The sequence below is a fragment of the Anopheles ziemanni genome, chromosome 3 (assembly GCF_943734765.1).
Source record: "Anopheles ziemanni chromosome 3, idAnoZiCoDA_A2_x.2, whole genome shotgun sequence".
Taxonomy (NCBI): Eukaryota; Metazoa; Arthropoda; class Insecta; order Diptera; family Culicidae; genus Anopheles; species Anopheles ziemanni.
This window is the reverse complement of record NC_080706.1, coordinates 4,377,554-4,401,615: the sequence shown is the minus strand read 5'-3', so window position 1 is coordinate 4,401,615 and position 24,062 is coordinate 4,377,554. Positions and strand designations below refer to the sequence as shown.

Here is a 24,062-nt window from a genome sequence, read left to right as displayed (position 1 = left end):
TCATACTTACAAACATTTTGACATTAAACTGAAAAAGTACAAATATTAACTCGTAGCATTTAACTTTCTATTTTTGGCTATTTTTCTTTCAACTGCTCTTCCAGGGATTTTTATCAAACAAATAAATTGGGTAATGCGGCGTTTTGCTTACCAATCATCGTCAAATAGTGGTGAATTGCAAAACTTACAGCTTGGAATTCCAAACGGGTTAAGAAGACAATTCATAGCTTCTACACAATGTTCTAGTTGTGACCAAGGGCCTAGCGGATAATGTCGTAAAATAACCCCACTTTTAAAGGCGCTCATAAAAGGTAAACATTGTTTTAAAAATCGACTGCTTTTAAAAAACCGATTCATTTAAAAGCCGACTGCTGATTTTGGAACTACCCAAGACTGGTCCGTTCTGTTTCCTTGTCGACGCCTAATACCAAGGGACTCTATTTTACTGACTGAAAAGAATTCGATCATTGATCATCGATCATGGTTTTCGCGAGAGGAATCCGGATCGATTGTTCCAATGGGTTGAATTTTGGGAACGACGGCTTATCGTTAGAAATTTGCTCCGTCTGGTCGATGCACCATTTGAGTTGGCTTAGTTTGTTCTGAAATTTGCATTCTAACAGAAACACGACTTCCCCTGCTACTTGAACCCTTGAGTCAGAGGCTCAGCAGGTTAGAGTCCAGTGAGCGCGTAGAAGACTTAGTAAGGGAGCGTGAGGCAGATGCCGTTTGAAGGATGAGATGAAATGATCTGATTTGGAACGCGGTACCGATTGGGACTAACTCATCAGGTACAACGAGAAGACGGGCACAGTGATTGTGGTGGCTTGATCACAGGGTCGGAGGTTATGGCGAAGTGTATTGTTCACAGCTTGGGTCGACCTATGGTTTTAGACCGATTCGATATTTATATGGTATCGTATTCCGTACACGTTTACCAACACCCTGCAGAAACATGCAAATTGAGGAATCATTGTACATGCAGAGAATGCACAATATTTTATTAGTTTTATTTTGAAGATTCAAGATTTGAGTAATTTTTAATTAGGTTAGTTTTTTCACTGGATTTATGTTTACCAATATTAAATTGACAAAGTATAAATATTGAAGCCCCACGTATGAAACATTTATTCACCGTAATGCATGCATGGCTTTACAACAATTCACAAATATTTCTTAGTTCACTGTTATGAATATTATTCCGTCGATTGCGGAATTTTCACATCCGGCCCTGGATCCTTTGATTGTTTTGAGGTTCTGTAGAGGGAAGTAGTTAAATTTAAAATCATTCTTTCCAAGAAAAAATCATTTGATGGACTCGTGTGTGGACCCCAATGGACCCCCGGATTCGAATTAAATACGGTATAGATGATTGATGGTCGCTACGAACCTGATGAAATAAGTTCAGTGTCTTATTAATTACTACAATTTGAGGTTATTTTTTGCTCTTTCTTCTCATTCGCTGCAGATGTTCTAGGGAATATTTTTAAAAAACTTCTAGGCACTGTTTCTGCAAACGGTTTCCGTGCTTTTTTTCTCCCGCGAGTCGGCATCACATGCCGATACGCTTCTAGGGTTTGTTTGCTGTTTGGCAACTGCAATCTAATACTACTACACTTTTTTTTACTTCCTTTTTAGTGCCTTTTCGTTCACAGTTTTCGCGTGCATTCGATAAAATGGCATTTAATGCATGTAAAGTTTGAGGAAAATTATGCCGACTTCTTTCGACGCCAGTATGTTTAATAATATCGGCCTTAGGTGTGATGTATAAGAGTATGATGATGCATCAAACCACCATAAATTGTAGAGAAAGATGGGAACAAAAGAAAAACTAAGCAATGTCAGCAAACATCTCCTTACTATGCCCTTTTCTGAGGTAATGAACGTTTGAAATGGCTTTCAATAGCACTCCTAAACTATGGTTTTTGTGCAACATAATTGTCTCGAAGCGTAGAAGGTAACGACGTTGTGCCGAGGTGCAAGTGCGAGCGGTTAATTCAGTATCTTCATGTTTTTTCGTATCCCCTTGCTTAGCTTACTAAGTGAGTTTCCTTCCGTTCGCTCTCCCGATGGATTTTATCAAACAAATGTAGCTGGCAGTTAAGGATTAGCAACACATTTAACGTAGTTCAATAGTTGATTTCCGAAACTGCCAACTCAAACACAAACTTACATCATTTTAATATTCATGAAAACGATCGTATCGTGTGAGGGAAAATCACCGTGAAAAGGTTTTTGGATTACATGAATAGGGTTATACTACGCGAGAGTGAATACAAAAAGCGTTTGTAATATTCGAGAAGCACGAAATAAGGATGCGGTAATCCACCACCTTTTGGGTCCTTTTCGAGGGTCGGTCATTGTAACGCGGGTGGATCGCTATCAATAGTTTGGCAGTGGCGGAGCGGTCGGATTGAACGCGTACGTCGGATACCGCGGTGCATACTCTGCCCCGCCGACGAGACGCGTGTGCTCGGAGTCATTCTTGCCAGAAATGGTTGGTGCCCGGTAGGCAGTTTCTGCGAACGTCGGTGGAGCTAAAAGAAATAGAAGCAAACGAGTAAAGTATAAGAAGGTGACGGATGTTTGGCGTGCGGCGGAGGGTGTTTTGCTTACGTATATTCGGGTAGACGGCACCGTCGCCTACACTCCAACCAAGCGCTCCACCAGCACCCGCTCCACGATACGGTGGACTGGCCGGGCTGACCGGTTGCGTCGGTAGCATTGAAGGATCGGTTTCGGCAGCAGTAATCACACTTTGCACGACCGGCGGATTGTCCGTGTAGGGCGGCGGTGGCTGGAACGACTCGAGTGGCACCGTTCCGAGCACGATCGGAATGTTACCGTCGAGATCGGCGTGCAATCCGGAAACTTCCGCGACCACCTTGACGTCGTAGTCGACATCGATGATGCCGCAGTTGACCAGATTCGATGGGGGTAGTGGCGGTATCTGGATGTTCTGCTGCCAGGTCTGGCTATTGCCCGCCTGGATCGGTCCCATCGAGATCGAGGTGACGACTTCCTTCTTGCGCTTGGTTTCACGACGCGGCGTGTGCACGTGGAACGCAAGAAGTTTGCGCAAGCTGAGTGTAATCTGGTCCACACCAACGTTGCTCGCGTTATCGCACTCAACCGTCACGGGAACCGTCTGGCCGGACACGAACCCGGTTACCGGGATGTGCACGATCACGCTGAGCGGTCCGGAAGCACAGCAGAAGCAGCAGAACGTCTTCTCCAGTTCCAACTTGAACGGTTCCTTGACGCGTGGATTCAGATTCAAATCGACCGGCGAAATGACGGTGAACGCCATCTTGATGTCCTGATCGAACTTCCACGGGCGGTCTAGCGTCACCTTGACGGTGTACCGCACGAAGCCCCATTCTCCCTCGAACGACGAGGGTAGCGTCGGGGGAAGGGCGCAAGTGAACGGGTAGCTGTGCGTACCGGGCTTCAGCTCCATCTCGGCCGCGTTCTTGCCCCCCAGCAGATAGTACTGGATCTGGAAGTACTCCTCCTGGCCGGTGAGGTTTGTCGTTGACTCGTACGTCTTGCCATTCTGGTCGGTTTTCGTTTCCGTCTGGCTCCACTTGGTTTCGGCTTCACCGGTGAATTTTATCACAATACCTAGAATGAGAGAAGAGCATAGAAAGGTTCTTTTGTCAACAAGCATTGATTGATGGAACGAACATTTTATTTACGTCGTTAGAATGTCTAGGAAGATTTTAGTCGTGCTTTGGAATGTGTTGTGAATCATCTTTGCCATACATTCCGATGGCCGAAACTGGCACTTCCGCTTGCCGCTAATTGCCCAATCTGAGCAGACAAGTAACTCTTTTTATTTCATTTTTCAAGGATGATTTCGAAAGCCGTGGCCAGGGTCAACGTTCTAACTCATAAAGTCGACGTTACGTCGTAGATTAGAAAGGCGCTAATCATATGAATCTTTATAGGCCACCCATCCCTTTTTTCGTGGAAACGACAGGAACCTTTACTAGGCGTTTGTTTTATTTTGGAACCGAAAAACATTCAATCCTGGGGAATACAACCGTCGAAACAAAAGCTCTGATTTTCCGATAAAGTATTGGCCAAATATTTTCGTCGGGTAAAAGCATAGCGCTCGACTCGCGAGCTTCGAATCGTGCACAAGTAAAGAGAGAACCGGTTTTGCCACTAAAAAAAATAACTTCTTTCTTGTATTTCCAGTCTCTTAGACTACATTCTGACCGGCAAAGGCAGAGGAGATTAAATTCAACCGTCTTTTTAAGACCGTCGTTTTTCGTCCGTCAGCATGCGTTGCTTTTCCATATGGAGCATTCCTATAGGCCCCCATGTTGGCAATCCGAATCACATAGGAATTGGAATTCGCCATGGAATACCCGGCTCAATGGAAAGAGTTTCAGTTACGGGAAGAAGCAAGTACTGAGAATATAACAAGAAACCGAACGGATGCAGGCGTGTATTTTTAAACCATCCCAATCGTCACTTCGCACCATCTTCACGTAAAACGATGCGGGAAACATCCCTAACCAGACGTCTTAGTTTCCACTTACTTTCGGCGTTACTGTGGCATGCAATTATGTATTCCGTTGCGTGCAGCAGTGTGCGTTTTTTGAGAAGAACAATAGTTTTGTAGGGGAGAGTAAAAGTATATTACAGCGAAATTACATTATAAGCAGGTCAAATTCAAGATTTCAATGTCAAAAGTGTACACGCATGCATGAAGGAGCATTAGAAACGGTCGGAAATGGAAGTGGGGAGGTCCATATATAAAAATAAACATTTTCATGACTTCTGAAAAAGACGACCAGCATAGTATGCGGCACCAATACAGCTCCATCGTACGCACGGTGAGAGCATTTTTTTTTTCGGGTGCGGTGCTTATCGTTCCACCCCACATTGGAAAAAGACCTGCTTTAATGTAATTCCAGCTTTTGTTATAGCCAACAAATAGTAAGGTGAAAAGGCCAATATGTTTAATTGGCCACTCTAGATGTGCCCAAATTCTCCTGTGTAGTGAAGAAATCTTCATTGGATGAAATTGCACCGGCTCCAATGCACACAAAGAAACCATATTTTATGACTCCCCCCGCCCCAAATTCTGGTTGGCGCCGGCTTTCTTGAGGGGGACCGGGAGAAGGAGTCTTTCATGCTACTACTTCCTTTTGGCAGATCGTATTTTTGGCCAATTGCCCACTTGCTTATGTGGTACTCCTCAGTATATATTCTCCCATCGGGTCTAAAATCTGTCACACGATTTTGACAGATGATGTCATCAAGCATCCCGGATTCTGATCTATCTTCTCATCTTGAACGAACGGTTTCCGTGTGTTTTGAGTTTAGAATGAAGAACGATGCTCTCTTCCATATGTTTCCACTTGCCCCTTGGAATCCTTACCTCTTACTTTCTTCGTGGTGTCGAAAGTAAATGTAACCTTGCCATTCACCGTCTGCCCGGCGTAGTACGTGTTGTACGGATTATCAAGTTCGATAGTGCACTCTTTCAGACCCATCTTGCCTTCGCTCGGTAAATCAGCTGCTCGTGGGGACTTATCTGGCTGATTTCTTATCTTTCGATTTCGCGGTGTCTGCTATTTTCACTCACTTTACTCAAGCACCTTGTGGACACAACTAACTATCCCCGCTACCGAACACACCTAAGATTGATTGCAGTGCGTCACGTCAGCACTGCTCGTATAGATATTGGAACTCGGTACAGCCTCGAAAATGCGAATCACGGGAAGTTCGTCGTAGTCGTAATCAGACGACAATTTGGTGCTGCACTTGCCCACCGCACAACTAAACCAACTAAGGCCGACAAAAAAGAAAGGAGCCCTTATTTCGATGACACACTGGCAGCTCCTCAAGCTACGCGGAGGACGGCGGCACACTGTTCTCCCACACTGCGGCAAACAAGAACTGCCGGGTTTGCGGTGACGACTGCCTCTGGCAGAGTAGAGTTTTCCCTACAGTCTTAGCAGTCTGGCGCCATTATTGTATGCGTTTCGGATCTTTAAAGCATAACTGTCCAAGTGTGTGTGATGTTTGTGAGGCTGTATGCGTGGGGTGTTGATGTTTTGAAATAGTATTTGTTACTACCCATCAGCAAAACCCAACCCCGCGGAACGCGCTTTTTATGTTGCTCATGAAACATGTGCAGTCGAATAGAATCAACGTTTCCATTCATCGAACACTCCTTCACACTGGGCCGGTTTTTGGGAAGACCGGGAGGGACTTGTTATTGGAGGCGTACAATTGCGTTTTAACTATTAGTCGGAAACATGTTTAAAAGGATTCTATTTAAATGTTTCCCAATACCTCTGCGTAGCGTCAGTCGTTTCTTTTCATGAAATAAAATAAAAACGCCTATTAACTTTAGCCAGCAGTTTCACATATTTTGTATATTTGCAACAAATCTCAATGGCACTTGAGGTAGTTTAGCGGAGTTTTTTTCACTTCTGAGTTTGTTTGTTTTTTATAGTAAGCGCACACGATCGTTAGTTAGTTTATATGCGTGCTGATGTGTGTGGTTTTTGTTTTGTTTTAGTACTTTGCTTGGTAATTGAGCGTAAAATGGCACTGAGTGTCCACACACGGGCCTGAAGATTCTAAGCACATCGATACACAAGAGCTTCAAATGCGGGTTTTAGTGCCATATTATCCCCTTCCGACGAGCCAGCGGCCTGGTCGACTGCAACGAATTTCCGGAAGTGCAATTTCAGGTAGTTCCGTGTGGCGTGTGCGCGTGGTTTGACATATAAGCAATAGACGGCGAGGAGCTGCTTTCATCGCAGATTTTGTCTTTACATTTTTTGTTATCTTTACTGTAGTAAAAACTATATAAATTTTGAGGCGATTCACGGTTTTTGATAATGCGTGCAATTTTGTATAATACTAAGCGCAAATGGGCATGCCGAAAGCGGCCGGAGGCGATGTGATGCGAATTGATGACTTTTTGTTTCCTTTACACTTTGTACTCGTTTCATCCGTTGAGAAAAAAAAAATGTTATTAAGAATAATACAATCATTCCCATCCGGTAGGTGTAGACCTAGGCAAGCAACCGGCTACAAACAGCAACAACTAAAGGCCATCCTCCTTTATGTGACGAGCCGATGGCCAATGGTGAGCTGGTGATGCTAGTCCTCCAATAACCTTCAGTTCTCGTCCGGCAAACCGTCGACGGACCCGCCACTGGTGCGATGCACGATGTAGTGGAGCCGCACATTGCCCGACCCGTTCGATGGCTCGTCCAGTCCGCCATGCGATCGTCGAGCGGCATTACCGACGGGTATCCGTGTGCCGATTATATCGGTGTAGTGTTGCGAACCTATAAAAGTTGTGAGGAAGAGGGAAGAGGGTGAAGAGAAGATTGTAAGAATAGGCGATGATACCAATATAATCTCTTAGTACTATCTGTATCTACTGTACACAGATTAGTAACCGAAGGTTGTGTACTAGTCCCGGGCAGCAAATTGCTTCGTGTGACATGTAATGTCAATTTAATGATCATTTTGAAGGATATACAGCCTCTGCCACGAGAGTGTGATCGGGTAGCATGTCGAAATTCAGAACTACAATATTAAGAATATTTATATTCGGCTGCGTATTTCAGGATTATTCTAAGACACAACCTTCGGTAAAGCAGGAATTTTACACAAACTGCCAGGAGTATTAAATGAGATAAAATTCGATATTAAATTCATTTCAAAACTAAAAAGTTTTTAGCCCCTTATTTCCGTAAATCTAAATTGTCGCTACACCGGACAGTAGTTGATTTATAAAGCTTATTGTTTACTCTCCGACTCCGAGGACATTCATCAGTCAAGAACACAAACGATTGCAATTTGGCAACACTTAGATCCATTAAAACTTACTGAACGGATCCCACGGTGGTTTGGCAAGTGGCTTCAGCTTATCCCTCGGCACCGAAGTCTCCAGCGCGATCGTCCCGATCGTAATGGGCATCGCCAGTCTGGGACTAATGTTCGGTCCGGTGACACGTGCCTCCACCTCCAGCTCGTAGTTGATGCTAAAGATATGGGAACTATCGGTGTAGGTGGGGGGCACGGCGGGAATGAGAAGATTCTGCTGGTGTTTGACCACCTCGCCCGAGGTAACGCCAGAGCAGCGCGACTCGGCGACCACCAGCGAGTCGGTGCGCGTTTCCACCGCCGGATGTTGGCTAGTGCAGCACAGCTTCTGCACTAGCTTCACCCGGAACTCGTTGACCCTCGTCCGGCTCCGGTTGACGGCATCTATCTTCATCACAATCGTTTGACCCGGTATGTAGCCGCAGCGAGGAATCTGGGCCGATATGTATAGTGGTTCCGAGGAGCAGGGTCCACAGCAGAACACCTTCGTCAGTTCGCTCTTCGTCGGCAGGACCAGCACCGAGCCGTGCTCGTTTAGGTTCAAGTGCCGCAGCACGGTGAAGCTGGTCTGGCCAATCTGGTCGGTACGATTTTTCGACCGATGCAGCGACACCTTGGCCGTGTAGCGTATGCGCGCATGGTAGCCCTCGAACGAAGTCGGCAGGTGGGTCGGAAGTTCACAGGAGAAATGATACGTATGTGTTCCGATGGCCAGATCGCGTACGGGCCCTACTGAGGATCCGCACAGGAAGCTGATGGAGTTTAGCAGCGTTTGTTGGCCACTGTAGCTGGTGGTCTTGCGTCCCGCCTGAGCGGATGATTCCACTATTTCCGACCATTCAATCTCGGTGATCCCATCGAGTCGCAAGCTTATACCTGGGGGGAAGAACAGTGAACCATCAACATGTGTCCCCAGAGGAGCCATCCCCCTGTGCTCCATATCTCACCTATAACATTCAACACCTCCGTCAGACGGAGCTCGACCTGTCCGGCTAGAGTTTGCCCGGCAAAATATACCCCGTACGGGTTGTTGTCGAATCGGATGTGACACTCTGGGTCGGGCATGTTCTTCGGACCGGTGCAGTCGTTTTCATAGCCTCCCGAAAAGCGTTGCGTTCAGTTTAGAACTTTGTAGATATGTCGTCTATAGGCGGTAAACAAGCATCAGAAACACCGGAGAATCTATTGGAATACCTCCCCCACTATCGAATTTGAGACTTGCGAATTAAAATTCCATCACATAAAACCGCCCCCCAAGGGAAGTGAAAAGTCGTACTGCGTCTGTATCGATTTGTCGGCTTACCTATGGTGTTCTTGTTGTTTTTTTTCACCCACCGAGGAACTTTTTACCGATATACACACTCCACCTTTCGCCGATTTGATAACGAAATCCTAGATTCACTAGAGTGGACTCTAACAACCGTTCGACAGACGCACTGAATTTCCGTCCATTGCTACCGCTGCGAAACTGCTGGAACCTACGGAACGCGGATCCTTAAAACACCTGAAACATGTTGAGCGAAATACCACCGTCCTTGACGGGTTGCGTGTTTCTGCTTCTCGTTTTGCTTGCTTGCCAAAATAGGTACACTCACGGGGCACACTGCTGGCACGTAAAAACCGGGGCGGGGATGATGTTCCGAGTTTTTGACGTAAGTACCTAAATGTTGGATGTTTTCGGTGTTCCGATGGCGGTGAGCCATCCGTGTTGGTGAGATCCTTGCCCGTATTTTGCATGTATTCGGGCGAGGATAAGCGGCGCCGCGGTTTGTTTGCTCTTCGTGCACGCACTTTCCGGAGCTCATTTTCCGAGGTATCCTTTTTATTTCTTCCCGGCATCCGACAAGGACGCGGCTTCAGTGTTGCCAGAATTGTCGGGAAAGTTTCTCAACCAAAAGTGGCGGTTACTGACGCGAAGGATGGTTTCGTTTAAAATGATAGCGAACTCAGTATTTCAAATGCTTATTGTTTATTGTATTAACGACACGCAGTAAAAAGTAATAAGTTAAAAAAAATCATAAAAAATGCAGTGATCCTATCTCGAGTTAAACGGTAGAAATGTTTAGTGGAATAATGTTTCACGTGGACTCGTTGGTTTCCATCACGTTCCACCGCTGGCCGATGACTCATTGTTGAACCGATAAACCATATACTGGGGGGTGAAATTGTTACTGCCCGTGTTTTCTTCACCCTCTTCCAGAATATTGGCCGGGGTTGAGCCAACTGCTTCCTCGTACGAGGGTGGTGCTGAAATGCAAATAGGGAAACGGACGTTTCGGTTAATGCTGGCCGATGAGCGGGGCGTCTACGTCTAGTTTGGAAACGAGGAATTGGTTACTAACGCAATTGATCCGCTGGAAGGACTTGCGAAATGTTGGGTTTCATTTCGTCGTATGGAACCGGTGGAGCCGTTGGTTCGGGAACTGCTGGAACCGGGATCGCCTGTAGCCGTCCGTCTTCGCCAGAGATCCTAGGAATCGCGTGCGCTGCTAACGGAATCGTCCCCAACGTTACGGGAATGCGTATGCGAGGATTTATGTTCGGCCCCGGTATCTTCCCTTCTACCTCTACCTCGTAGCCCAAGGTCAGCACCTGACACTGAGCGCTGGTGGATGGAAGGGCCGGTATGGCGAGGAACTGGTCGAAAGTTCCCTGCTCACCTGCAGCCAACCCCGAGCAGCGAACTTCGGCCACAATTTCTGGGACCAGTTTTACGCGGCTGTACGGCGTCTGGCTGATGTAGCACACATTCTTCACCAACTTGGTGCTGAACTCGTTGACACGCTTTTTGCTCTTGTTCGAAGCTTCGATACGCACCGCTATCGTTTGGCCAGGCACGTACCCGGTGATCGGGGTTTGTGCCGATATGTACAACGGCTCGGAGGCGCACGGTCCGCAGCAGAACACCTTCTGGATCTCGAGCTTGCACGGCATGCCGAGCGTCATCGGGCTCTCGTTAAGATTCACGTGGCGTAGCACGGTAAAGCCGACCTTATACGTCGGGTCCACCTTCCAGGGTCGATGTAGCACCACCCGGACGGTGTACCGTATGTGGCCGTGCTGGCCCTCGAAGGAGGTGGGCAGATTGTGGGGCAGTGCGCAACCGAACCGGTACGTGTGCGTACCGGGCGCAATATCATACGGGTTGCCCTCCGGTGAACCCTGCAGATACGTGACGGTGTTGATGTAATCCTGCCGCCCGTGGTAGTGTACCGTTCGGCGGGACTTTCCGGTGCCGGTGTTTTCCGTCCATTTTACCTCGGCGAATCCTTTGATTTGCAAACTGACACCTGTCAAAAAAGACGGGGGTATTGGATGGTGACTCATTCCACAGAAGACCAAGGCAGCGCCTACTTTAAACGGTTAACGCCGATGACCGACCTACCTTTAACTTTAAATGTCTCCAGTACGCGCAGCTCTACGTACCCGGCCAGTGATTGACCGGGGAAGTAAACCCCGCATGGATTATTATCGAACCGTATCTGACACTCGCTCACTTCCGGCATGGCACCTGAGCTGATTGCCTATGTCCGCGGGAAATCGACACTTCCAATTGCTCTGGCGATTCCGAGCTTACTGAAACTGCCGTGTGGTGTATCGCCTTTGGGGAAGACCGAATCCTGTCGAAGGGCACTGATTATTTGGTTTATCTACAAACACGCTCCAGCACGCCGTGTGTACAATCGGCTGGTGAGCAAATAGGATCGCGTGAGCAGGACAGAATGTTAACAATTGTTCCTAGCGATTCCCGATAAGATAAAACCAGTCGGAGGTTCCAGTCCATAACCAAACCGCCGCGGGGACATTGCGTTTCCATGTTCGTTTCGGGTGCATATTTTTCATTTGTTTTCGATAGTAGTCAAGTGTAGGGTAAATAAGACTCCAATTGGTAGTTGATATGAAAAAGTGGTTCCCAATATTTGGTTATCCAATGTCTATTTTTGAAATGCAAATAAGGCAAGCCCCCCGCTTGGTATATAACCAAAATACGATAAAAACCGACCTCCAGATAAGCTTTACGGTAGTTTGGAAGACTCTTTGAGAACCACTGATTTAAAAGAAGCTGATTGATAACCAAATGTAAAAGGTCTTTCTTACAATTACCCGTTCGATGATTCATCCCTGTGTTCATAGTAACTATTGCATCAGTTTGTGGATTGGCATTGCTTGTGAAATATACCTATGATAAGAACATGAGAAAAGAGAATGACTGTTTATGAATCCTTTGGATCTATTTATTTAATTGAAAAATATTTGCGTAAGCAAAAGTACAACATAGACAGTGTTTTGTAAACAATGTTTTTGGGAGTCGGGCAAAATTCAACAAACGGAAAAAAGCGATCGTACACAAACAAACACATAGCGATTCGAAAGTCGTTATGATTTCCTTCTCCTTCCTCTTCAATGCCGTTGTAAGATAAGAAAAGAAAAGTGGACCTACATAATAAAATTAAAAAAATATTTATAGTACCGAAATTCACACGCACACCAAACGAAATTCTCCCATATCATTTTGAAACGCGGCCCATAATGCGCCCATGTGTGATTAAGATGGTTTCGATTGTTTGACCAAAAATCAATGGCCTCTGTGGTTGGTTGGTGATGCGTTCACGAAAACGAGAGTGTCTGTCTCGAGGCCATGAACCTACCGGAGGGGCCCGAAATTCTTCAAGGCGGTCCTCGCGTACCAAAGGCGGACGGAGACTTGGTACAGGCTTGGTGGATATATACGACGTTCATTCCAACGCAGAGTCGTTCCAAAAGGAATGGAAAACAAGATGAAAACTATCAATGCAAAGAATGCGTTACGGCCGTATTTGTGTCCGTCATTTCATGCGAGCCCCAGTGGCTTTTGGTTTCGAGGCGTCGGTGGATGCTTTGGTGGATTGCATTGAGGGTTCCACGGCGTCGACACCGCGCGGAACCGGGTCTCGTGCACCAATACTCTGCAGGCAGAGCAATCGCGAGTTGTGGCGGCGGCACAACTACGGCACTGTTCTCCATTTCCGACGCCCTTCTCGGCGATCTGCTTCTGCGTGATGGGACGCCGGCGACTCCACCAACACCGCCGAGCGTGGCGGTTAATCGCACACAAAAAATGACGTCACGGTCGCGCTTTCGAAACTACTATTTCACGTTCAGCATCAAAAACAAAACCCACCCCACCGTGTGAGCACACACAACTCAGTCGCTGTACCATGGTGGTGAACCGCGGATCGGTACACGGCCAGAACGGAGAGAAGCTTTAGTTAGTAGCTTAGCGGCAGGCATAGTGGCGATCTCACGGTCCGGTTGCCCGCGTCCGATCATCGTGGTTTTCCCCAGCGATCGTGAGTGAATAAGACAAAGAAAACTATCAACAGAGTGTGTGGTGTGTACGGCCTTAAGGTTTCCAGTTGATATTTTCCTCTCGCGGTTCGGAAAGTACCAGCGCGATGGGGGTCCATTGTGATATCCGTTTTACCAACAGTACGCACGGGACGTTTCTCAGCGGTCAACCGCTCACCGGCAGTGTCCAGCTGAAGCTGACCGAGGCGAAGAAGTTCAACGGTGAGCAGAAGAAAAGATCGTCTTGTTTTTATCAGCCGGCGCTCGATGATGAGAGGCTGTGATCGTCTGACGATCGTTTCATGTTTTACCCTTTTCGCGCCCGCCGCGAGATGATATCGTTTTTGGTATTTTAGTCCGTCGTGTAAACAGTGAAATCCTTTTTTTTTTAAACATAGAAATCACTCTACGTATCATCGGCCTTAGCCACGTGCAGTGGTCGGAGCAACGTGGTCAGGGCAGAAATCGCCACACTGTAACATTTTACGGCAAACGTGACCATTTGGCGTCGGTGAAGGTGCTGGTGGCAAAACAGCAAAATGGTAAGTAAAATCGCATCGTCGACATTTCTATTGCTGGTAAGCTAGTTAACGGGAAGTATGAATCAGATTAGTTGCATTACTGATTGCTAATTATTTATTGGAACATTAATGTCTGGTATTCTTAGTATATCGACACGGGTTCATTCGATAGAATTCCGAGAATTTCAGCCGCTTTAAAGCATTCTGATTATTTTACAGTAAGTAAATCTTGACCTTGAATCTGCATGAGTCTGTTATCAAATTAGCAAAGCGTAAATAGGAAGCAACATCAGCCAGGGTCACAAATAAAAAGGGAAAATAATGAATAAGTGGTGTAGATTTCTATTCGTTCGCCGTTCAAAATAATCACCGAGTTTGCTTCACACACAGGATCTCCAACGGAGCTTCCGGCCGGTGAACACATCTACGAATTTGCCCTCGATCTGCCTCCACATCTGCCGACCTCGTTCGAGGGCTCGCTCGGACACTGCCGCTATACCGCTCAGGTAGTAATGGATCGACCTTGGAAGTTTAATCTTACGTACAAAGTGGGTTTTACCGTGGTCCATCCGGTTGATCTGAACACGGCCTCGCCGTCCATACGGATGCCGGCGCGTATAGAAGATGCGCGGGTGTTCTGCTGCGGTTGGTGGCGTACGAAACCGTTATTCGTGCGCGTCACCGTCCCGTACACCGGGTTCGTTCCCGGTCAGGCTATTCCGCTTCGAATAGAATTGAACAACCAGTCGGACCGTGTGGTTGAGGGAGTTAACATGAAGCTGCTGCAGGAGATAACCTACACGGTGGAACATCCGAGAACGAAAACGCGAAAGGAAAAGCATACGCTGGTGAAACATATCGGTGATGGTGTGGCCGGGGAGCAGCAGAAGACTTACGATCAGCGGCTAGTAGTGCCCACCGTGGCTCCTTCATGTACTGGCAGTGATCTCATAAGCGTATCCTACCGCTTGCACCTGACCGTTCGAGTATCCGGCTGTGGTTCGGATCCAGTGCTCGATATTCCACTCATCATTGGCACGACACCGTTGATACTTCAGCAACCAGCAACGGTGGCCCTGCCGGCCACGGTTCCGTCAACCAGCACAATAGGTTTCAACTTTGGTGGAACTTTGAGCCAACTCCCAACGGCACCTCCTCCAGTAGCGGCTGGTGGAGGGCATTCTTTGACACGCGAAAACACACTACCTCCAGAATATCTTCGTAAGTTAGCGACCGGTCAGCGCTACGTACATCCAATTTCATTTCCACTCCTCGATTTCCACTCTAGCTCCACCAACGTACGAAGAAGCTATGAATGCGGCAACAGTGGTTATCACCGACGACACCGATACGAACGCCATCGGATCCAAACCGTTTGTGCCACTCTATCCGTCCTACAACTTTGCCGATGTTCAGTGGCCTCCGCTGCCTAGGATGGATCCCCCTCCAGTGCTTCTACCTCCATCATCGCCTCTTCCACCAAAGCAATGACCATGACTCGGATGGAAGAAATCACTTCAAATTGCCTTAAATGTTAAAGTTCTACATGAAATCAATGTTTTCAATGTTCGCTATGAAATCTCATCTCATAACTCTCTTCTTTATTTAAGACGCCTTTTCTTCGCGGTGAACCGTTTCTTACAATTTTAACAACAGTAGGCATTTATTGTGTTTTTGAAATTTTGCCTTTACATTTTAAGTATGACAATTTTTATACACTTGAGCTAGAAGTTCAAAAACAATTTACCAATAGTAATTGGGTACGCATGTGCTAATGCAGCACCGGTGTAAAGTGATGTTACGGGAATCAAAGATACTTAATCATTTTTGGAGAACATGAACGTGCTAACTTTTTTTTTCATTGTAGTCCGAAAAATTTCATCGGTGGGTAGGGACAGTCTTCATGTAGGGTGATGGGGTGGTTCGTGCTACTTGCAGCATCCTTCCTTTGCTCCGTTCTTGCATGGGCAGGTGCATCGAGCCTCACAGGCACATCCACTGCCGCAGCTTGCAGAGGTGCATTTGCAGTCTATAAATAGGGGAAGATAGAAAAACGTTCAGTGTACGGATACGCAGAAGTTAGATAAGATATGCTCCCATAAATCGAAAACAATTTTAGAATTGTTTTGTAGCAAAGTTAGGCTTCTTTAAATGGCGAAGTAGACTTACCAGCGACACAAGTTTTGCAGGGCATCTTGGATGGTTCTATTGGTTGCTTTGGTTGCACTCGGAATACACAGGAAGCGTTGTTAGTTTTCTACCTCGGTGGTTGTGATTGTGCTGTTTGGTTTCGAGACTCGGCCTTTTATCCCACCGTATGTCTACACTATCACTGTCACCATCCGTGTGCAACATTATCGCCTCAGGGGGAGGATTGGACACGACCCACCACTTCAAAAGGTTCGATGCGAAACGTGCGCGCCGTGGTGTTGGGTGCAAATGTGCGATCCGCGATGAGTCAATGGCGCCGTTCGTTGGCTGTTTGTGTTTGCTCGGATTGATTGGACTGCTCGGGTGGTTTCGAGTGCATTCGATGTAAACAAGAAAAGAGGATAAACTCGACCCGCTGCGTAGTTGACGCGGAATTGAAAATATAAGCCATCTTTAGACAATTAAAAATCATCATTATAAAATGAAAGCTAAGCTAAAAACTTCCACGTGGAAATGGAAATGCGCCCGGTTCAGTCGGGCGTGGGGCGCTGTTTGCTACTTTGCTGATAATTGGGAAATTTGTCGTGGCGCGTGGTTCGAGGTTGTTGGCATCAGCGATAAATGGGCTAGGGTTAGGAAGCGGTAGGTTAAACACCGGCCTGTGAGGGTAACGGTTTGCCCAGCATAACCATGGTGATTTTGAACGCTTTTGCACACGACACTTCAAACGCCGGCCATCAATTGCAACTGGTTCGCGCGGCACGGAAGTGCACGCGAGCTGGCATACAGCGGCGAGCGCTTTATGTATAGTTTCTCCGACTGGTGAAAAGTATAAAGGTAATGCAGCCGAGAGTGCAGCTCATTGAGTATCGTCGTGCCTGATGAGCATAAGCTTTCGCCGGAGACACAGCATCAGTTTCAGAGCAACGCAGCCAAAGCAAGCAGTCGTGTTTGTGCCGTCGGAATACACACCCAGAAAAAAGGAGACTAACCAGGAAAGATGCCGTGCAAGTGCTGTGGAAATGGTAGGTGTCTAAAATATTTGTCTCCACCGCTGGTTCCGCTGGAATTTATCAACGTTATATTTTGCAGATTGCAAATGTACCAGCGGTTGTGGCAACGGGCAACCCTGTGCAACGGATTGCAAATGTGCTTGCGCAAGCGGTGGATGCAAGGAAAAATCCGGAGGATGTTGTGGCAAGTGAATTGTGCTTCGAATCTTTTTAGTACCACAACAGCTGTTGCACATCATCCTCTCGAATAGGCTGCCTTCGGACAGATCCAAATAAATATTTCCATGTACCACTAAAGTACAGCCACGTGTGTTAATGGAATATCACAGGATTGCTTCACTTGGTTACAATCGATTGTTATATAAAAATGATAGTACAGCTCAAAAAAAGATAAACTACGCACTACTCTAGCGACACTGATATCGTAATGATAAAAATTAGTTCCGATGCCAATTTTATTCAATCTACAGAGAAAAGACCCTTCGATTCAAAGAAGTCTTTTTCACAATGTTCAAAGTTAGTTTATCCCGAACAAATAGAACAATTAGATAAATAAATGAAATTGTGCCAATTACGAATTTCGTGCAAACAGTTGTTGTTTTGGGCAGAGAGAAGGCTTTTCTCACTATCTGCTCTTTTCTCAAAAATCAAATTCATTGTAGCAACACCGACGGGGCAATGAGTTTACCTCCTTCAAATCATCTTGGTTTTTTCTCCTCGGGAGAAAGAGAGGGAGAGAAACGACACACAGTGACAGCAGCAAAGTGCGAGAGAAATGTCAAACTTTTGCTGGAGTCTATGTCAAAGTTATGTTGTGTTGGTCATTCCATTGGTCGGACGGTGGTTCGGTTGCGGAAAGGTGGATCAGCAGCAACATAAGCTGCCGCGGATGGCGCAGTCTAAATTCGTGTAATACGGTGCGGGACGGTCATCGTCAACTTGGTCGCGTTCGATTCAGACGATAATCGACCGGGCAGATCCAGGAAAAACGCCGGAGGCATGGTGTCGAGTAGCTGAAGACCTCATTGCCATTGTTTATTGCGGGGGCCTCTAATCGCTTCTGATCTGTGATTCGCATAGAACAAAACTTTCCCACACAAGGTGTCAGGTTGATGACCATGCTCAATTAAAAAGTGCAAAATATGTAAAAGCTCCATCGCATCACAAGCTACGGTTAGTCGGTTCCGATACCCTCGAGAGGGCGATTTACGTGACAATAGAACTTCGAACACACATCACATTCAGCGAGACTGAACGGTGGACGGGAATTGTGAATAGAAAAACTCAAGACCTCGTTGTTGGATTATAACGTGGGCGAGAACAGTTTTCATCAGCATCAAAGGGTCAGAAAAAACACCAAACTATTCGATTGGATTATCAAATGCCAAATAGGCGATAATACGAAAGTGTCACATAAGAACCCCTATGCTTGCATTTATGTTCTGCAAGCAGAGTATTCAACACCAGCAAAATACCCACTCGATTGACGAAGCGGGCCAACGTTTCGCGTTATCGTTAAGTTTGTTTATTTAACGCAAATTAATGCAAATAACCCCTGCGGCACCAGTCTCGTACGCCCCTAGGAAACGGTCATTTTTATCAGCTGGAAGGACACTACACAGCGCAACCATAGCACACTGTGGTTTGGCTGAACTAATACATATTTTCCACGTCACCGGCCGGGAGCGATTAAAGTAAGCGTGGTGTTATCACATATACCGGGTATATACCGGTTTTTTTGGTACCGTGGAGAAGGCGTCAAATGTGCCTGGTAAAACGAGGAGCTGCCCAAAAAACTGCTTGACACGCAGCCAAACGGATTGAAAGAGGATTCCTACAAATCACGACGCAAGGAAACTTTCCTGGGAAGATGATCATCCGACAACTGATGGGTTTAAACCCGTGGGCCCGCGTGCTGATACCGTTCGTGTTCGTTTGGGTGTTGTTTGTACTGATATTCTACTCGAAGCTCAACACATCCGCCTTGGCGAGCAGTAGTAATGGCCATGGAGAAGGAGACGATGCCCTAAAACGGCTGGAACAAGCCCTGCAGCAGCTGGAGCAATCGAAGCGGATCGACCACGAGCTGCGACTTATGGTTGACGATTACCTTGCCGAAGCGGGACAATCGGCGGATCGCAAGCAGCGATTCATCGATGAGCTGGGTAATAAGCTGGACCAGGAAGCCCCTGGAACGGGCGCGTTGTCTTTGGCACGTTCCCGAAGCACCCCCACGCTTGAGTATGAACGATTGCGAAGGCGAGTGCAAACCAATACCCAAGAGCTGTGGAATCTGCTACAGTCCGAGGTCACGAAGGTCCAAAAGCAAGCGCAGCGTACGGCCCCGGAGCTGGTCAAACCACTGACCAGTTTCCTGTCGCTCGCGGCAGAACACAAGCGATCGCTGCTGACCGACATCGAGCGGACGCGTGCGGCCGATGGGTACGAGGTGTGGCGTCACCGAGAGGCGGCCGACCTGAGCGATCTGGTGCAGAAGCGTCTCACACACCTGCAGAACCCCGAAAACTGTTCCACGGCCCGGAAGTTGTTGTGTCGCCTGAACAAGGGCTGCGGGTATGGCTGTCAGTTGCACCACGTCGTCTATTGCTTCATTATGGCGTACGCGACCGAGCGCACGCTCATATTGAAATCGAAGGGATGGCGTTACCACAAGGCAGGCTGGGAAGAAGTGTTCCAGCCCATCTCGGATACGTGCCTGGACTCGAACGGTGCCTCGCATGCCAGCTGGCCGGGTCAGGCAAACACGCAAGTGCTCACGCTGCCGATCATCGATTCGCTCAATCCACGGCCACCGTACTTACCGCTCGCAATACCTGCCGATCTGGCTCCGAGGTTGATGAAGCTGCACGGCGACCCCATCGTGTGGTGGATTGGACAGTTTCTGAAGTACCTACTCAAACCGACGGGCGAAACACGCCAGATGCTGGAAAACGGTATCGAGAGATTGGGATTCAAGAAACCAATCGTTGGGTAAGCTCAACAGCTCGACCCAGCAAAATGTTGGATATGGTACAATCAAGTGGTTTCATTTTATTTTCCAGAGTACACGTACGCCGAACGGATAAAGTAGGCACCGAAGCAGCGTTCCATGGGATTGAAGAGTATATGATGGCAGTGGACGATTACTACGATCAACTCGAGTTGACGGAAAAGGTAGAGAAGCGACGTGTATTTGTAGCAAGCGATGATCCGAAGGTAAGTAAATTACAACTCAAAACAACGTAGTAAAACTGATAAATATTAACCTTCGTTCGTTTGTTTGGTTTTGTAGGTTATAGAAGAAACAAAACGAAAATATCCTCACTACGAAGTAATCGGTGATCCAAACGTGGCTAAAATGGCAGCGGTATCGACGCGATATACCGATTCCTCCCTGAATGGGATCATCCTAGATATCCACCTGCTTTCTTTGAGCGACTATCTCGTGTGCACTTTCAGTTCCCAAGTATGCCGCGTGGCATACGAAATCATGCAGAGCATGTATCCGGATGCATCCGGGCGTTTCCGATCGCTCGATGACATTTACTACTATGGGGGCCAGAATTCTCACAACCGTGAAGTGGTTCTACCACACGACCCGAAGGGTCACGACGAGATTCAGCTACGACCGGGCGATCTGGTCGGCGTGGCCGGCAATCACTGGAACGGCTTCTCGAAGGGTAAGAACATCCGCACCAATCAGGTCGGCCTTTTTCCGTCGTTTAAGGTGAACGATAAGATCGAAATCGTTGACCTACCGACGTATCCGGATGTGAAATAGTCCCGGTGGAGAAACGGATAGCTACATGTGCGGGAGTTGTAACGATGAATCCTATTTGTGTGGTATGCCCGAGATTCAAGTGCGTTTGCGTTGGTGAATGCTTTTTTTGTGTGCGTATGAATGTGCGAAAGGATTGATAGCTGTTGCGGAAGCGGAAGGAGCAAGCAAGGACAAACGGGTGAGGAATGAACGTGCTGCATTAATTGTGTGATATTGAGCGCTTTGAGTTTATAGACCAATTATTTGTTTTCTTTGCCCCCTAATTATACTTTCCTTTTGTTCAACTATTGCGTAATTTTAAGCTGGACGACGGTGCAAATTCAACAAATTCGTCGTGGTACGGGAACTGTAGACCATTTTGTGGGCCTACTTTAGCTTTGATACGATGTTAACTTTTTCCAATGCAAGGGCATAAATAATTATTGCAGTCAGGCAGTATACCGGGGCATTAGATGAAGAACATTGGAACATACGTTTAGTATCGGGTAAAGCAAAAAGATAAACACACTTTTTTCACACAATATACAATTATATTTGTGCAGCGGGCTCTAGTTGTTCACTAGATAAAACAGCCAACTTTGATAAAAGCACGCCAACAGAAAACAAAAACAATTCAATTCTAGTATCGAAAGGGCCAATTCGAACAAACAAATGAACACTGAACAAGATTTTAGATTGAATAAGAAAAACGATCGAACAAACTAGAAAATTAAACAGAATAAACAAGTAACAATGCGTGCGAGACGATAAACGTCCCGGGCATGACTAATATCGAACAACAAGTGAAAACGAAACCTGATCTTGAAAACCGCCGAAAGTGAACATAAATTGTGCTAACTAAGGAGCATAAACAAGCCAACAACATTCACCTATTGAAAGTATGATAAGCAATGTCTACTTTCCAGAATAAGAAAGTAGGTTTATTTATGGTAAAATAACACGTTGTTTTTTAAATGTAAGAAAGAAAGTGGTCCTTTGCACGGTTCTACATCGGGCGCAGTTTTTCAAATCCTAACCAATCCACCGGTAATAACCGTTAATGCTTTCTTCTGAAGGTCATCGAATCGGGTCGCAGGTGCTCAGTGAGTTCTGTTGTGTCAGATAACATCTCACGGATCGCGATATTTTGTAAATAAACAAATCACTCGAGGTTGTGCAAAGTGCAGAACGCCTAGAGAAAACACTATTTTGCCTAGTAAATTGGTACGATAGGTTCAGACAAGATGCTCTCGGCCATGATAAAAGATCATCAGGCTAAACAAGCCGCCAAGAAAGAGGAACAAGGTTAGTACTTCTCGTCTACAGGACAAATAAGTCTACATCAGTATGTTTGTTTTAGAACGTCGCAGGAAGGAAGCAATTATGTCCGCGAATGAGCTCACTCAAAATCTTGTAGACCATCTCAACGTGGGGTAAGTACTGTTTTGCAGTATTAACGAAAATCATGTGCTTTGATTATCATCTCCTTCGCCAGTGTTGCCCAAGCCTATTTGAATCAGAAGCGACTGGATGCTGAAGCCAAACAACTGCACGTAGGAGCAACTAATTTCGCAAAGCAGACGTCCCAGTGGCTTGCGTTGATTGAGAATTTCAATGGTTCATTGAAAGTAAGTGTAAACAATGTTGAGTTCGTTGATTAGAAGTACCTGGTTGCATCTTGTTTGTTCCTTTGCAGGAAATCGGTGATGTAGAGAATTGGGCCAAGACAATCGAGAACGATATGAATGTCATAACAACTGCGCTAGAAATAGCTTACAAAACGAGCAGAGAAAAGTAGATTGATTCATCTCTCGATAGCTGTACATTTTAGTTTTATAAGTTTTTTTATTCTTCATTCATTTTTGCCAATGCGTTCGATTTTGTGTAAATCACATGCGTTATGTTAACAATGATTGTGCATAATGCAGTGTAGGTAGTTTTGTACTGCGTCTATTGTTCGTACAAGTGGTTGAAACACATTCCGTTTCGTTTGTTCCCGAATGTAGAAAAGCAAGTTTTTTTTGAAAGATGTAACATGACCGTCATCCTCCATTGTCAGAATATAAATTTAAGGTTAATGTGTAAAGTCTTAAAACTTGAATAATATTTGAACTTGTTACGGTTCTTTCTCCTGCACGATGAATTATCAGATAAATATCGCAAGAAGTGGCATACGTGCCTCGTATTGTGTGCATGGGAAGAAGTCGATCTTGTGATATAAATTGAAAAACATGACAGTTATGAGGTGTCAATCGGCCCTGTCACAAGAATTCGAATGTGGAAAACGTGCGTGGATTTGAGCGAGCCAACCGCCGCAAAGTGGCGGTAGAGAAAGCGAGAGAGCCGTATGCATCAACATGGGAAAGAGGTTCAAGCATATTGGTCGTATGTGAAATCATCAGACAGCAGTAGCAGCAGCATTGCTAGCTCATCACACCTTGAAGTACGAGCTGCGAACAACTTACCACAAGTCTGGGAATCCTACACCTTCCTAGGCTAGCAACAGATATCGTCAATCTGTTTCCGTTCGGTGCAAAATTGATCCCAAAACGTATGTCCGTAGTCCGCCGTCGTTCGGGGACGTAGTTGAAAAAGTGAGAACAGTGCGTTTCGTGCGCGGCGCGTGAGAACGCATCCAAATACGGGGTAAATGCGAATTAGTAAATACAGTAACGAAGGTTCGTGATCTACTCCCCAAGGGGAGGTGCTATCCCATGACGAAAGGGCAGATCTTTGAATTTCAACAAAGCAGCCAATCCAAACAGCTCACAAAAGTATTCTGAAATGTTGTGTGATGTGTTGGAAAAAGTAGTCGCTAATGCGAACGAAAACTCCATCCAAAATGGTTCGTGGTGGCAGTCCGAAAATCGGCGTAGACGGAACGGTGGCAAAGAAAGGAAAGACAAAAGTGAACGAAAAAGTGTTGTGTGCGAAAAAATTGGAGCAAAATTTACGAGTACATACGGAGCGGCGATGGATGGAGAAGTTTCGCGAGTAAACTCTTTTTGTTTTTTGCAGCACCAGCAGTAGCAATACCGTTTCCTCTTGGTTTCCGCTATGCGCTTTTGCTATGCATTTGTCAGTGGTGACCTCGAAAGACGCAAACGGATTCGAATCCTTGCGATCATTTGTTTTTGCTGTGCTGGCGGACACACAGTGTCGGAGGGAAGCAATTGCTCGGGAACTTTCGCGTTGGAATGGAGCGCTGGATACAAACATATTCCTGCCAACATAAAACAGATACATCCCACCTTGTGTGTGGCAAACATCCGAAAACATGCCGAACGAAAAGCATACGTACCAAACGATGGTCTAGCAAACGCGTGCGGGAAAGGGGGACGGCAAGATTTACCTTGCACAGCGAAAACAACAATAACACCAGCAGCATCAGATTCCAGTAGAAAACGTCATCCGTCATGT

General features: G+C 46.4%; 6 protein-coding genes across 6 annotated transcripts; 3 read left to right on the top strand and 3 right to left on the bottom strand.

The window, feature by feature from the left end:
• Nucleotides 1-1,115: 1,115 nt before the first annotated feature.
• LOC131286312 (arrestin domain-containing protein 17-like) lies at nt 1,116-5,510 on the bottom strand. Its single transcript, XM_058315248.1, has 3 exons — nt 5,396-5,510; nt 2,617-3,624; nt 1,116-2,537 (listed from the first exon to the last, which is right to left on the bottom strand). Exons 1-3 carry the CDS (start codon nt 5,508-5,510, stop codon nt 2,383-2,385), a joined length of 1,278 nt encoding a protein of 425 aa, XP_058171231.1. The 3' UTR covers nt 1,116-2,382.
• A 1,642-nt stretch (nt 5,511-7,152) lies between these two features.
• On the bottom strand, nt 7,153-8,934 carry LOC131289316 (arrestin domain-containing protein 3-like). The gene is made up of 3 exons (XM_058318547.1): nt 8,817-8,934; nt 7,873-8,745; nt 7,153-7,325 (listed from the first exon to the last, which is right to left on the bottom strand). The coding sequence occupies exons 1-3, from the start codon at nt 8,932-8,934 to the stop codon at nt 7,153-7,155; spliced, it is 1,164 nt and encodes a 387-aa protein (XP_058174530.1).
• Nucleotides 8,935-9,970: 1,036 nt separating this feature from the next.
• Nucleotides 9,971-11,375, bottom strand: LOC131289313 (arrestin domain-containing protein 3-like). The gene is made up of 3 exons (XM_058318544.1): nt 11,255-11,375; nt 10,212-11,159; nt 9,971-10,116 (listed from the first exon to the last, which is right to left on the bottom strand). The coding sequence occupies exons 1-3, from the start codon at nt 11,373-11,375 to the stop codon at nt 9,971-9,973; spliced, it is 1,215 nt and encodes a 404-aa protein (XP_058174527.1).
• Nucleotides 11,376-13,163: 1,788 nt separating this feature from the next.
• LOC131286988 (arrestin domain-containing protein 2-like) lies at nt 13,164-15,475 on the top strand. Its single transcript, XM_058316000.1, has 4 exons — nt 13,164-13,419; nt 13,596-13,739; nt 14,109-14,939; nt 15,007-15,475. Exons 1-4 carry the CDS (start codon nt 13,305-13,307, stop codon nt 15,207-15,209), a joined length of 1,293 nt encoding a protein of 430 aa, XP_058171983.1. The 5' UTR covers nt 13,164-13,304; the 3' UTR covers nt 15,210-15,475.
• A 2,373-nt stretch (nt 15,476-17,848) lies between these two features.
• LOC131289705 (alpha-(1,6)-fucosyltransferase) lies at nt 17,849-21,249 on the top strand. The gene is made up of 3 exons (XM_058319005.1): nt 17,849-19,873; nt 19,945-20,098; nt 20,175-21,249. The coding sequence occupies exons 1-3, from the start codon at nt 18,753-18,755 to the stop codon at nt 20,661-20,663; spliced, it is 1,764 nt and encodes a 587-aa protein (XP_058174988.1). The 5' UTR covers nt 17,849-18,752; the 3' UTR covers nt 20,664-21,249.
• Nucleotides 21,250-21,886: 637 nt separating this feature from the next.
• On the top strand, nt 21,887-22,507 carry LOC131287972 (biogenesis of lysosome-related organelles complex 1 subunit 1). Its single transcript, XM_058317067.1, has 4 exons — nt 21,887-21,947; nt 22,003-22,075; nt 22,138-22,270; nt 22,339-22,507. The coding sequence occupies exons 1-4, from the start codon at nt 21,887-21,889 to the stop codon at nt 22,438-22,440; spliced, it is 369 nt and encodes a 122-aa protein (XP_058173050.1). The 3' UTR covers nt 22,441-22,507.
• The last annotated feature ends 1,555 nt before the right edge of the window (nt 22,508-24,062 follow it).

What these genes read in the sequence shown, in the direction of transcription:
- LOC131286312 (XM_058315248.1), bottom strand. Translation starts at nt 5,510, where the DNA reads ATGGGTCTGAAAGAGTGCACTATCGAACTTGATAATCCGTACAACACG. An exon ending in CACCACGAAGAAAGTAAGAG is followed by an intron (nt 3,625 to 5,395) that starts GTAAGGATTCCA and finishes CTCTCATTCTAG; the next exon opens with GTATTGTGATAAAATTCACC. An exon ending in TGCCGTCTACCCGAATATAC is followed by an intron (nt 2,538 to 2,616) that starts GTAAGCAAAACA and finishes TATTTCTTTTAG; the next exon opens with CTCCACCGACGTTCGCAGAA.
- LOC131287972 (XM_058317067.1), top strand. Translation starts at nt 21,887, where the DNA reads ATGCTCTCGGCCATGATAAAAGATCATCAGGCTAAACAAGCCGCCAAG. An exon ending in CGCCAAGAAAGAGGAACAAG is followed by an intron (nt 21,948 to 22,002) that starts GTTAGTACTTCT and finishes TGTTTGTTTTAG; the next exon opens with AACGTCGCAGGAAGGAAGCA. An exon ending in GTAGACCATCTCAACGTGGG is followed by an intron (nt 22,076 to 22,137) that starts GTAAGTACTGTT and finishes CTCCTTCGCCAG; the next exon opens with TGTTGCCCAAGCCTATTTGA.
- LOC131286988 (XM_058316000.1), top strand. Translation starts at nt 13,305, where the DNA reads ATGGGGGTCCATTGTGATATCCGTTTTACCAACAGTACGCACGGGACG. An exon ending in CGAGGCGAAGAAGTTCAACG is followed by an intron (nt 13,420 to 13,595) that starts GTGAGCAGAAGA and finishes TTTTAAACATAG; the next exon opens with AAATCACTCTACGTATCATC. An exon ending in GGTGGCAAAACAGCAAAATG is followed by an intron (nt 13,740 to 14,108) that starts GTAAGTAAAATC and finishes CTTCACACACAG; the next exon opens with GATCTCCAACGGAGCTTCCG.
- LOC131289316 (XM_058318547.1), bottom strand. Translation starts at nt 8,934, where the DNA reads ATGCCCGACCCAGAGTGTCACATCCGATTCGACAACAACCCGTACGGG. An exon ending in GGAGGTGTTGAATGTTATAG is followed by an intron (nt 8,746 to 8,816) that starts GTGAGATATGGA and finishes TCTTCCCCCCAG; the next exon opens with GTATAAGCTTGCGACTCGAT. An exon ending in ACCACCGTGGGATCCGTTCA is followed by an intron (nt 7,326 to 7,872) that starts GTAAGTTTTAAT and finishes CAACTTTTATAG; the next exon opens with GTTCGCAACACTACACCGAT.
- LOC131289705 (XM_058319005.1), top strand. Translation starts at nt 18,753, where the DNA reads ATGATCATCCGACAACTGATGGGTTTAAACCCGTGGGCCCGCGTGCTG. An exon ending in TTCAAGAAACCAATCGTTGG is followed by an intron (nt 19,874 to 19,944) that starts GTAAGCTCAACA and finishes TTTATTTTCCAG; the next exon opens with AGTACACGTACGCCGAACGG. An exon ending in TAGCAAGCGATGATCCGAAG is followed by an intron (nt 20,099 to 20,174) that starts GTAAGTAAATTA and finishes TTGGTTTTGTAG; the next exon opens with GTTATAGAAGAAACAAAACG.
- LOC131289313 (XM_058318544.1), bottom strand. Translation starts at nt 11,375, where the DNA reads ATGCCGGAAGTGAGCGAGTGTCAGATACGGTTCGATAATAATCCATGC. An exon ending in GGAGACATTTAAAGTTAAAG is followed by an intron (nt 11,160 to 11,254) that starts GTAGGTCGGTCA and finishes CTTTTTTGACAG; the next exon opens with GTGTCAGTTTGCAAATCAAA. An exon ending in CCTTCCAGCGGATCAATTGC is followed by an intron (nt 10,117 to 10,211) that starts GTTAGTAACCAA and finishes TTTGCATTTCAG; the next exon opens with CACCACCCTCGTACGAGGAA.